The sequence below is a fragment of the Ambystoma mexicanum genome, chromosome 3p, assembly GCF_040938575.1.
Source record: "Ambystoma mexicanum isolate Mex_15411 chromosome 3p, UKY_AmexF1_1, whole genome shotgun sequence".
Classification (NCBI taxonomy): domain Eukaryota; kingdom Metazoa; phylum Chordata; class Amphibia; order Caudata; family Ambystomatidae; genus Ambystoma; species Ambystoma mexicanum.
This window is the reverse complement of record NC_090925.1, coordinates 777,932,524-777,944,910: the sequence shown is the minus strand read 5'-3', so window position 1 is coordinate 777,944,910 and position 12,387 is coordinate 777,932,524. Positions and strand designations below refer to the sequence as shown.

Here is a 12,387-nt window from a genome sequence, read left to right as displayed (position 1 = left end):
CTCCTTCTTTCCCATGTTTCTAGGTGCTCCGGGTTCGAGGCGGGCGTGGCTGAAGTCTGGATGCTGCTGCAGGCACGGTGAGCGTTACGCTGCTGGATGCAGAATAACGCGAAGCGTGTGCTGCTCTTCGGGCGTGGTTTAAATAGCCTCCAAACTAGTTCCAGGTAAGTATTCATCCACCGCCACACCCAAGTGCCAAAAGAGTTCCTAGGTAAAGTAGTCCCTTCTAGGCCTCTTGAGGGCTTGGATCCCTTGCAGCATGGTCTGCATCAGGTAAGTCCAGGTAAATTTTCCCCTTATGAACCTGGTGCCTATGGCGCCAGGACTGAAGTCTCATATGAGCCTGGCGCCAAAGGCGCCAGGACTGTGTCCAGATGGCCCCTAACAGGGGTCGCTGAGCCTTTCCCCGGGAACGTGATGCCTGCTCCCGGGGCTGCTGGACCTGGTCTGATTCCCCGGGGGTAGGCATCATGACACATGGCCCATCTTAAAGGGGCAATACACATGGGAGGGACACATCCCCTTAAAGGGGCCATGCACATGGGAGGGTCACCCATCACAAGGATCACCAACTTCAACAGATCAAGTCCCCAATTCTGCCTCCAGTATTATACATGCCATGAAGACAGTCCACTGGAGGCAAACCCGGAAACATAATTCCAGGTGTTCCAGTATTGACTTTGAGTGACTAAAATAAATGCACAGTTGGGGAGAATAGGAACAGACATGTTGTAACATCTCAACGTCCCATATGGTCCTTTCTCCACCGTAGGAAAAGCATTCAGAGTTTACACCGTTCCAGGAGACACCTTGCCAACCTTTCCATAGACACTTACGATTCCTGCAGTGATGGATCGGCCAATCCCAAGATGGCCGCCACGTACCCTATGCTTGGGAAGGAGGGGCCTATTTATTGCAAACAAATAGAGGGATAGAACGCTGGCTCTACGCATTGCAACTTTGTTGCTGTGTGTACGCTAGTTCGCCGCACGTTCTTTTGTTTACTTGCCCGCTCTGTTACTCGGAGCTCTTGCTCCTCTGTTTCTCTCTGTTGCTGCTTAATTCCACGCTGCCTCTTACTTCTGTAGTACACAAAGCCGCTCTGCCTTGGGTTCCTTACCTACCATCTCATTTAGCTTGCCTTGGCTCCTGCTTCCAGTCCTTCGTTCTCCTGCCTTAGAAGATAGTTACTACTCCAGTATGCATATCGCCAGTGTCATCCACGTCAACAAACACCACCAGGCACAAAAAATGTTTTTACCCCTTGGAGTTTTTTTTTTACCTCAGGGGACTGACCTCTTTGGAGGCCGGTTCACCCTGTATCACCTTAGGGAGTACTGGCAACCAGAGAGGACCGTCATTATTTGTACTTTACAAAGAGCAAGACCGCCACCAAACAGGTGAGCACCAAGTCCAAAACATGTGTACAATCATCCTACCTGCTTCTTGTGGGACACCAGATCCAAGAGGTAATCTGCTGCCGGGGCACACTGTGAGTTTGATTCCATTAGGGAATTCCAGTTGGGGCCGCTTTCAGCATGCTATACAGAAAGAGACAAAAGATGCATTTTTCAGTGTATCAGCAAACATCAAGCAAGTGGAAAGTCAATCAATAGCATCACAAATGTCTATGGAAACTGTTTGCACATGCATGCACCCAACAAAGTGGGTAAATAGCAAGAGCATGTTTCAGTGATTCCACAAAGGATTGTCACTATAATATAATTCTGCACATATGGTATATGCATCCAACATACGAAAGATAGAGAGGCATGCCAGCAAGCCTTAATAAGGTTTGCTGGCAGTGTCCCGTTCAGTGTCCTTGCGCCCCCCCACCCCTCTCCTATGCCCCGTTCAGTGTCCTTGCGCCCCCCCCGATGCCCCGTTCAGTGTCCTTGTGCCCCCCTGCCCCTCCACCCCCCTACGATGCCCCGTTTAATGTCCTTGTGTCCCCCCACACCCCCTCCGATGCCCGTGTTGTCGCCGTGTCCCCCACCCCCCTCCAATGCCCCGTTCAGTGTCCTTGCACCCCCACCCCCCCCTCCAATGCCCCGTTCAGTGTCCTTGTGCCCCCCCCCAACCCCCTCCGATGACCCGTTCAGTGTCCTTGCGCCCCCCCACCCCCCTCCGATGCCTCATGTTGTCTGTTGTGTCCCCCACCCCCCTTCCATGCCCCGTTCAGTGTTCCTGTGTCCCCCTCCCCCTTCTGATGCCCAGTCTGATGTCCTTGTGTCCCCCTCCCCCTAAAATGCAGTGTCCCTTTGTCCCCCTCCCCCCCTCGGATGCCCAGTCTGGTGTCCTTGTGTCCCCCTCCCCCTAAGATGCCCCGTGCGGTTTTCCTTGCGCCCACTGCCCCCCTCCCCCTACGATGCCCCATTCAATGTCCTTGTGCCCCCCACACCCCCTCCGATGCCCTGTGTTGTCTGATGTGTCCCCCATCCCCCCCAATGCCCCATTCAGTGTCCTTGTGCCCCCCTGACCCCCAACCCCCTCAGATGCCCGGTTCAGTGTCATTGCGCCCCCCCCATCCCCCTCCGATGCCCCGTTTTGTCTGTTGTGTCCCCCACCCCCCTTCGATGCCCCGTTCAGTGTTCCTTTGTCCCCCTCCCCCCTCTGATACCCAGTCTGGTGTCCTTGTGTCCCCCTCCCCCTAAAATGCAGTGCCCCTGTGTCCCCCTCCCCCCATCGGATGCCCAGTCTGGTGTACTTGTGTCCCCCTCCCCCTAAGATGCCCTTACGGTTTTCCTTGCGCCACCCTGCCATGTCTGGTGTCCTTTGCCCCATCCATTGTCTTCATGTCTGCCCTACCCCATCGGTTGTCCATATCCTACCCCCCATTCCCCCACTAACATTCTGTCCATGTCTGCAGGTATCCCCCGACACCCCTGTGAATACTTTTTCCTGCCCCACCCCTCACTCCTTGTCCCTCAGTGTCATCTCCTTCCCCCCACTCAATCACTTCCTGCCTTACTCCTTGCCCCTCCTGTTCTCCGCTTTCTCCTTCACCCCTTCCTCCTCTATCAAATTCAGACACTACCCCAATTGCCGTTAGGCATAGTAAGCCGTAGCCGCCTGTCTTGGCTGCCTTTCTGCCTCCCCCACCCTTGCTTTTTCCCTCAGCACTTACTTTTATCACCTGTCCCTTTGACCACTGATAATAGCTTGTCTGTCTCCCCTTTTTCCCTTCTTGTTTTTATCCCTCTTCTCCCCCTGTACTATCTTGAACACTCGTCAACCTTTTCTAGATAGTCACTTGTTCGTCCCCAACCTTACCCCCCTCCTCTCCTATACCCCCCTCCCACCTTCCCCTTCCTCTCATCACTCTTGCACTGCAACAATTGTCGTGAGGCATAGTAATGCTACTGCTAGTATTGTTCTCCTTTTTTCCTCCCCTGCCTCTCCCTTATTGTTTCCATGCACTTGTACTGTATGTTATGATTGATAGTTTTTTCATTCTGATCTGCTTCAAGGACATGTTTAGAATGTTTTGTTTTTCTCCCATGTTCCCTCCCTCCTTGAAGCGCTTTGAAACACATTGTGTATAGGCGCTATATAAATAATCAATCAAAAAAAAGGTGGGTTTGAGGGTGAACAGAAGAGAGGTGTAACCACTTGAATGTTATTTTTCCCTCATAGATTGACTAAAAACACAATAAATCTCAGCATCATTCTAAAGAGGAGTGTGCATATCTACTTCATAAAATGTGTCACTTCAGTTATCCCTGAAGGACTATTGTGAATGGATAACATGGAGGATCACATACTATCAGATTTATATGATTCATTTATTTATTGTAGAAATGTTAAAACATGCGTAAAGGTGTTTGTTGCTAAAGAAGTACTGTTATCAAGGGATTGAACCTGCTGGGAGCTATTTAGCTCTTGCTTAGATAACAGAAGAGCCTGGTGTGAAGGGGCAGGAATGAAACTCTGACACAGTAGATTCATGTTTTTGGCTGTAGAGATTTATTAAACAAAATGGGTTGGAAAAACGCCTCTCTGTCCCTACTTTAAGAGGTATTTTTCCTACCAAAACAAAACTAATGGGTCAGTCCTTTGTTAGAATGTCCAAAACAATAAGTCGTGTGTCTAAAGTACTACTCCGACCCTCACATTCTAAAATTTACTCTAAAGTTTGCTTGTTTTATTCACTTTTTATGCACGCCAGACCCAATGGTAGCAGGGCGCAGTGGCAAGAAAATTCAAAACTTACATGGTTACAGCATAGCATAGCATACAGTATAAATACAATAAAGTCATTAGAACACCAGTAATTACAAAAAGTACAATGTTCCAGAAAGGTCAATCAGAGTTACAGATGTAAAGAAATGATCCGAGTAAGTACTAGGGCGGTGGGTGACACAAGTCAGCTGAGGTCAGTCGAAGTGAGCAGTTGAATGACATTTTGTCTGAAGCGAAGGTAGGGCAAGTCCATTCTCAAGTCTTGTAGCAGTGAATTCCACTTTTTTGCAGCCTTTACTGGGAAGCTATTTCCACCGATTGTGGTAAGTCTAAAGTTTGGTATTGTCAAGTGATTAGACTTGACAGTTCTAGTAGGTCTGCGAGATGTTCTCCTGTGGAATTTGTCAATCAGGTATCTGGCGGCGGAATTATTAAGGGCCTTTTGGGTCAGGGATAACACTGAGTTTTATTTTGTTGTCCGTGTTCAGCCAATTGTGATGGCGTCTGGCGGCGGATATATGGGATCGTTTGTTTATGCCTAGAGCTGCTCTCAGGGCATTATTTTGTAATATTTGAAGTCTTTGAATTATTATTTTATTAGCTCCCGAGTATAGTGCGTTGCAGTAATCAATTCTGGATAGTATTAAGGCTGTAGCCAGGATTAAGCAACTCTTATTGGAGAGGAATTGTATACCGGCTCTTATCAGTTTGCACATGTAGGCCGTGGAGGAGGCAAGGGAATTTAGCTGTTTATCAAGTATTAGGGTGGAATCAAGATAGAATCCCAGGGTTTTTACATCCTTGGACACTTGGATGATATTCCCATCTATGTTGAATGAGGAGAATTCCTGGCCTAGTTTTTTGATATTAGCTTGGGTGCCCAGGATAATCAACTCTGTCTTATCATTCAGACAGATGCCATGAGTGGCCATCCATGCCTGGATGATAAGATATACCTTATTCACCAAGTCCGTGTCTTTCGCATGATCCCCAGAAAGCAGGAGGAAGATCTGTGTATCATCTGCATAGTTAGTGTAGGTGATGCCGATATGGTCCAGATCATCGAACAAAGGCTTGGTGAAGATATTGTAAAGAGTTGGGGAGACACAGGAGCCCTGGGGGACACCGCAAGAGATGGGGGTAGGATCTGACGCTGCCGAGGGGGAGAAGACTCATCGTTCTTTCACTCAGGAATGACTCGATCCATCTAATGGCTTCCGGGGAGAAATGGGCGGTGGAATCCAGGTGTCTGCAGAGGACTTTATGATCCACCAAATCGAAGGCAGCTGAGAGGTCCATGAGTAGCAATAGTACTATTCTCCCTTTGTCTCTCAGCTCATCAATTTGGGATTTCAAATCAATAAGGGCAGTTTCTATTCCATGTAAGGGACGGAAGCCCGATTGTCTCTCTCCTAAGAGGTTGTGTAACTCTAGATGCTTTTGAATTTGGTTGTATGCGGCTTTGTCCAGAATCTTGAGAAGAAACGGTACTGTGGTAATAGGGCGGTAATTAGTGGGAGTGAGGGGGTCTAATGTCTGCTTTTTGAGGAGGGGGAGCACCCAGGACTGTTTAAGGTTGGCAGCGATGGTGCTTGATACAAAGGAGGCGTTAATCAACTTAATAAAGGGAGATAATTCTCTGGCAGCGTCTTTTATTAATTGTGCTAGGCAGATGTCACCTTTACAATTAGATAGTTTGAGCGATAAGATAATTTTTTCTACTTCCAAGGTGGTCATTTTAGAGAAGTGGAAGGTATTACTGTGTGCCACTAGATTATTAGTATGTGGCATTTTGGGTGAGTCCTGAATTTTGAGTGCTTCTTTTTTATGCTGGATTTTGTTTTGGAGTGTGATAATTTTATCAGCTATGGCTTGCTGGATATCTGTGCACCAAAGTTTGTCCTTGGTACAGGTGTCCGGTGTAGCGATAGGAGACTCGAGTTCCTTTAGTATGGAAAATAGCTCTTTCATGCTAGAGTTCGAATTGGCTATGCGATCATCATACGAGTTGCGTTTTGCCTGGCAAACTTATTTTTTGTAAAGTGAGGAGAGAGAAGTTAATTTAGCTTTGTTATCGATTGAAGGGCAGAGTCTCCAAGTGGTTTCACTCTTTCTTTTCAGGATACGTAGGCCTCTTAGCTGTGGAGTAAACCATTTGTTTAGATGAGCTTTCGGTTTACTTGATCTAAGTTTGAGGGGTGCCAGTTTATCTAGAGTAGAGAGCATGATATTATTAAATTCTTGCACTAGGGTTTAGATTAGCTGATAGTGCATTGAGGGTTGGTAGTAGAGCTGGGATAACTTTCTCTGCAGTAATGCATTTTTTATTTCTAGTTAAACATGGTGGTGCTCGTGGAGGGGCCGTAGGGTTGGGTCTGGAGGTGGCTAGCTTAAAGGATACCAAGGAATGGTCTGTCCAAGGTAAGGGCATTATGGAGGAAATAGTAGCTGAACAGTTACAGTCAGCTAACCAATCTAACGTTCTCCCCTTCAGGTGTGTATGCTTGTCGACTCTTTGAGTTAGGCCTAGTGCGTGGATCATATTGGCTACCACAGTAGCATTAGTATCTGTGGTGTCATGGAAACCTAGATTAAAGTCCCCAAGGAGGATTAGTTGAGAGCAGGGTTTGAGGTTATTAGTAAGTAGGTTATGGAGATCCTCTTCAAAGGTGCCTAAAGGGCCTGGGGGGTCTATATAAAAGGTGAATGGTGAGTGATTGATTATTATTTAACTGGAGTTTAGCAGATAAGGTCTCGCAGGATTGAGTCGATTGGGTAGATAATAGTCTAAGTGAGAGGCTCATTTTAGAGATTATGGCGATGCCGCCGCCGCCTCTTGCCCCTTCTCGGTCATGTCTGACTATCGTGTAGCCATCCGGGAGAGCTAGCATAAGCGAGGGTCCTGCGGCATTATGTAGCCACGTCTCCGTAATTGCGAGGAAGTCGAGGTTGCCTTCTGTGATTAGGTCGGCAATGTCTAGAGCATGGGCGACAAGCGATCTCACGTTAAGGAGTGCTCCAACGATGGTTGGGGTCTTAGTGACCTCTACGTCTTGGAGGAGGGATAAGATAGTAGAATATTGGGTGACTTTGGCTTGTTATTCTGAGTTGGGCAGGTGTTGGAATTAGGTTGTAAAGGTAACCTAGTATAGTGAGGCTTACGGACCTGCTGAAAGTTAGTTTTGATGTTGGTGGGGGGAAGGGACCTGCAGAGGGGTTCATGCAATTTAGTCAGTCTGGCACGTAGTCTAAGGTTTCTGCTAGGTGTATCAATGGAGTGATACAGCGGTGGCTGTCTCAGGGGACCTGTGTCTCGGATGTAAGTATTGGCCAGGAGAGTTATGGTTCAGTTGTATTACAGATGTCAAAGGAGGCAGGGAGTCAGGTAAGTTAGCATCTAGCATGATGAGTGAATGTAAGATAGTCCTCAGTAGGACTGTGTAAATAGGTGGTAGATACATAGTTATATAGAAATAGCCTGTCTAAAATACTGCATTAGTAGTAGTGCCTAAAAGCATGCACAATATATACTGGAAATGTCAACATATAGGAACAATTTGGTAGCAGCAGTCACCTAAATGCGAAACACAATATATGATAGAAACAGTGAGGTCTGTAGGCGACCGTAAGGCACAACAAACTGGCAGTGTGGTCTGTAGACGACCGTAAGGCACAACAAACAAGCAATGTGGTCTAGGTGTGATACGGGCACAACACTATTGCTGGGAAGTTGCATAGATGGCATAAACCAACCATGGAGGAATCGCCTAAGTGGTAACTGTGGTATGGGAGCAGCCGGGCTAAGTTAAAAGGTGTAGTAGACAATCGTAGGTGGTATACTAGGAATAAGCTGAAATGTCACGTGTGTAAGCGTAAACACCTTGGCAATAGATGGGAGTCATAAGAGGGTAGCGGAACAGGGCTTACCACAGGTAGAATTGAACGGCCTCACAGGGTCCATGGTGGTACTTAGCAATTGGTTGGGCAAAGTTCTTGGCCCTTGATCCATACGACCTGGTGGCTTAGGACAGGGTTGTCTTTTTGGGCACCGGTAAAGGATACGGATGTTCACTCACGGTGTTGGTGCCTTGCGCCGATCAGGGGGCAAACAGGGGCCTTTGTATGGGCCTTCGTAGGCGGCCGCCGGTGTTTCCGCCTACCGGCGGATATGGCCGCTGCTAAATGCGGCTAGTAGCTTAGCAACGAGGCACCAGCCTCGTTATGGTGCCGCGTCGCGCCCGACATCACAGGGTCATGCAAAGAAAGTCAGACCGGAAGATTTCGGCGATGCCTGCTCTGTGGGGAGTGCAGGATCAGGTGCTTTGTGTAGAGGCCGAGGTGGATGAGGGCAAAAGGGGCCTTACCAAGGCAGAGGGCTCAGATGAGCAATAAGGTGCAGCTGAGAGCCGTGCGTCCGCATGGCTCAATCCACGCTCCGGCTTCTGATGCATGGAGGAGGGGCTCCTGCCCTCTCCTCAGGTAGCTGTTGTAGGTGCAGACTGGGAATGGGAAATGCCTTTGGCCTTAAAATGTGCATACATGCTCAAAAGAAGAAATGTTAACTCCAACACAAAAGTTCCAAAATAAATATGTCACACAACTCCAGAGGGTAGTTCCCTTCCCATGGATTTGTCTTCACTTAATAGCAGTTTTCAATGTTCCTTCAAAGCAATAGAGTGAGTATACAAAGTAGCACCAGGTGTACTCTGTTAGGCAGAAACCTGTGCAGTTCCCTTAGGGAACACTGCAAAAGATTTAAGACTACAGGTGTTGGCAGTAAACCCACTTGGTAGCAGTCTGTACCACCGAGATTTACCTGGTAGCTGTGGCTGAGCAGTCAGACTTCCCTCAAGAAGAGTTAGACAGTATGCAAAGTATACAAAATAGGCACTCAGATACAATAATACAAGCAAACACTGACCAGAGCTTTGGTATCAAAGTATATAATTATTTATTTAAAAACACACGGTTTGAAACACACCAGCACTCTTGTTGTAAAATATTCTAAACACAGTTACTATTGTAATATGTACACCCCTTTTTCCTTATCAGATAAGTCACAGTGAAACACCACTTATTTTCATACAGAGGTGAGCGTTTAACTAAATGGCACTCCAATATGTTTGTGAGAAAGGGAGGGAAAAAGACAGAATATGGAAAGGTACACCACTTTAAGTTTCAGGAACACTGTTAGCAAGGCAGAAGAGCAAAAGTCACTGGTGAGCCAAAGTCCAAAGGCTGGGCCCACTCTTAGAGAGAGCAGAGCACAAATGCGCCCAAGATCACACAGTTACTCTAGGCTTAGAAAGTCTTGCAGAGTGTTCAAAAAGAGTTTAGAGAGGCTTAGGAAAGTTTAGCCAGGGTGTCCCAGGCTAACCCAGGTTCGAAAGCCGGGGACTAAATCTACCCCGTACAGTCGGTAGCAAGGGAAGCCAGGCGGGACACGGTACCTTAAGTGGGAAGGATCCTCCAGCGGTGGCAGTTGTTCCTGGTAGTGGGTGCAAGTTGCGTCGTCGTCCAGGGGAAGAGAAGATCTCGACTTGGAGGAAAGATGAAGGTTGTTGCACTACCAGGGAAGAAACCAGCTGTGGAGTTTTCCGGTTAAAGGTGGTACCTTTGTTTCGCGGTCGTGGTAAAACGTGGTATCCCGGTTGCCGGGGTGCTTGGCACAGGCAAGGCGGCCACGAGGTACGTCGGGAAGGCGAAAAGACGGTGAAACTGGTTATCCCCACCAGTCAAAGGAAGAAGACTCTCCGGCGGGAGATCTCCTCTGTCGTTGGGAAAAGTGGTGAGGCGGTCCAGCAGGGCTCCACCGGTGGTGGTGTCGTGATAGGTCGGCTCAGCTTCTCCCTCGTCGGATTCTTAGGTCCTGTGGCGACTTCTGAAGTTCCAGTCCCCAAAGCCCTGCTTTTATGCAGAACACCCCCATTCACTCAGCCTAGCTGTCACTCAAACATGCTAAGTGGTGAGCCGGCCGGCTCACCACTTGGGCCAATCAGGACGGAGTGCGACTTGAGTTGCCTAGGCAACTAAGTCCAGGGTGCCCAAATCCCCCTCCACCCCTCCTAAGTACCCCAGGCAGAGTGGCACCACTTTGGAGGGCTTCTGTGGAGAAGCCCGCCAAAAAGTGGAACAAAGGGCTCGACTTGGGTTGGAGTCACAGAAGAGAACACAAACGCCATTTTAGAATGAAGTTTTGGCAAAAAATACCAACCGGAGAATTAATATTAATGAAATAAACCAGCGTTATGTTCGAGGCTACCGTAAATAATTAAATAAAGATAGTAGCCTAAAACAATGGGAAATCCCATAGGAAAATATTCGCGGTTGAATATAAAAAGTAGTATCCACTGCCACCAGCCAAAACTCGATCAGGGGGGACGGAGACGTGCCCCCTCAACTAACAGACCCTGGGGCAATTCAATTGCCCCAGCCAGTACGTCCACAATATGATGGTTTGTACTGGTTCTGTTCAGAATTTAAGACTAGTAAAGTCAATGGTGACTTTACATGCCCTGGGAGACAGTCAGTCCCAGGGTATGGAGTCGATACTGGGGGGTCACCATGACACCCCTGTGTCACTGCACTGAGGGTGCTGTGTAACACACATCACAAAAACACATGAAGCCCTATGGAGTAAAAGACCCCATAGCCCATTAAACACATCTAGATTCAAAGAAACACACTCAAATCATGCCCAAGAGTGAGGGTAAAAGTCTCACTCTTGGCAGGAGAAAAAAATAAATCCCAAAAATCAGGCAAAGCTGCCGGGGGACTCACTAGGTTAGGAAATTCAGCCTAAACATAGAATTCTCCCTAACATACTCTCCTCCCAGGCTTCCTCTTACTCCGGGATATGTTTTATTCACACTCCTTGGCAATCTCTTGATATTTTTCTGTCAGGATTCTCTCATATCATGTCCGATTTGAGCTTGTCCGGAAAGTCCTCTTGTCATGGCTCCAAAACTATCAAGGACCACATCAACTCCCTGGCTCCTGCCCTGGCTGATTTCTGGAAACACTCCTTCACCACCGGAGTCTTCCCATCCCACCTGAAGCACTCCCTTGTGCACCCCCTTCTTAAGAAAAACTCTGCCGACTCCATATGCCCGGCTAATTGGCGCCCAATCTCCATCACTCCCTTACTGGGTAAGCTCCTGGAGGAACTGGCCATCTCCCAGCTTAACCTCCATACTGAATCTGTTGGTTGCCTTCAAGACCATCAGTCTGGCTTCAGACCTGCCAGAAGCACGGAAACTGCTCTCCTGAACATCCGTGAAGATCTGCTCTCCAATCTTGACTCTTACACCCCTTGTGTCCTCATCCTGCTTGATCTCTCATCTGCCTTTGACACTGTCAACTATACCACCCTGCTGAACCGTCTCTGTGATAACCTGGGTATCACTGGTCAGTCTCTGGCATGGCAGACTTCTTTCCTCTGTGACCGACCCCCCCCCAGGTCCAACTTGGGTCCTTTCTCTCTGCTACCTTTTTCTCTACCTGTGGTGTCCCGCAGGGGTCTAACCTCTCTCCCTGGCTGTTCAACCAATACCTGGCACTCCTTGCCCACCGCATCGCCGCTCTCTGTCCCAACTTTCAATCTTATGCGGATGACACCCAGCTCATTTTCAGGCTACCCTCTACCTCCTCCTCTCCTTCCCTCATCTCTGACTGACTGTCTGCTATCCAGGTGTGGTGTGCCGCCAATGACCTCTGCCTTAATGCCAGTAAGACTGATATTCTCCTTATCGGCACACCAGCTCCCTCTTTTCCTGTTGCTCTCTGGCCGGCCTCTCTTGGTCCTCTTCCCGCTCCCACCTGCAAAGCCAAAAACCTCTGGGTCATCTTCGACTCCACACTCTCCTTCTCTCCTCACATCTCTGACGTCTCCAAGAAGTCACACCACTAGCTGCACCTCCTCAGAGGTATTCTGCCTTTCCTCTCCTTCCCTCAGAAGCTCACTGTCTCCAGAGCTCTGGTTTTCTCTAGGCTGAACTATTGCAACAGCCTCTTTCTAAATCTGCCTGCCTCTACTCTCCGCCCTCTGCAACTCATCCAGAACAGGACTGCGAGACTTGTCCTTGGCCTCAAGCCCAGGGATTGTATCTCTCCAGGACTGAAATCTTTGCATTGGCTCCCAGTGGCTGCGAGGATTAAGTTCAAAACCCTCTGTATCGTCCACAAGGCCTTCTGGGGTCTGGGGCC

General features: G+C 48.4%; 1 protein-coding gene across 5 annotated transcripts in view; it reads right to left on the bottom strand.

The window, feature by feature from the left end:
* Positions 1 to 12,387, bottom strand: part of TEP1 (telomerase associated protein 1) — a 2,409,067-nt gene that overhangs the window by 1,546,464 nt on the left and 850,216 nt on the right. For all 5 annotated transcript variants that reach the window (XM_069651741.1, XM_069651744.1, XM_069651746.1 and 2 more), the window contains one exon: positions 1,440 to 1,541. In XM_069651741.1, coding sequence (XP_069507842.1) covers positions 1,440 to 1,541 — 102 coding nt within the window. The remainder of the gene's footprint in view (positions 1 to 1,439; positions 1,542 to 12,387) is intronic.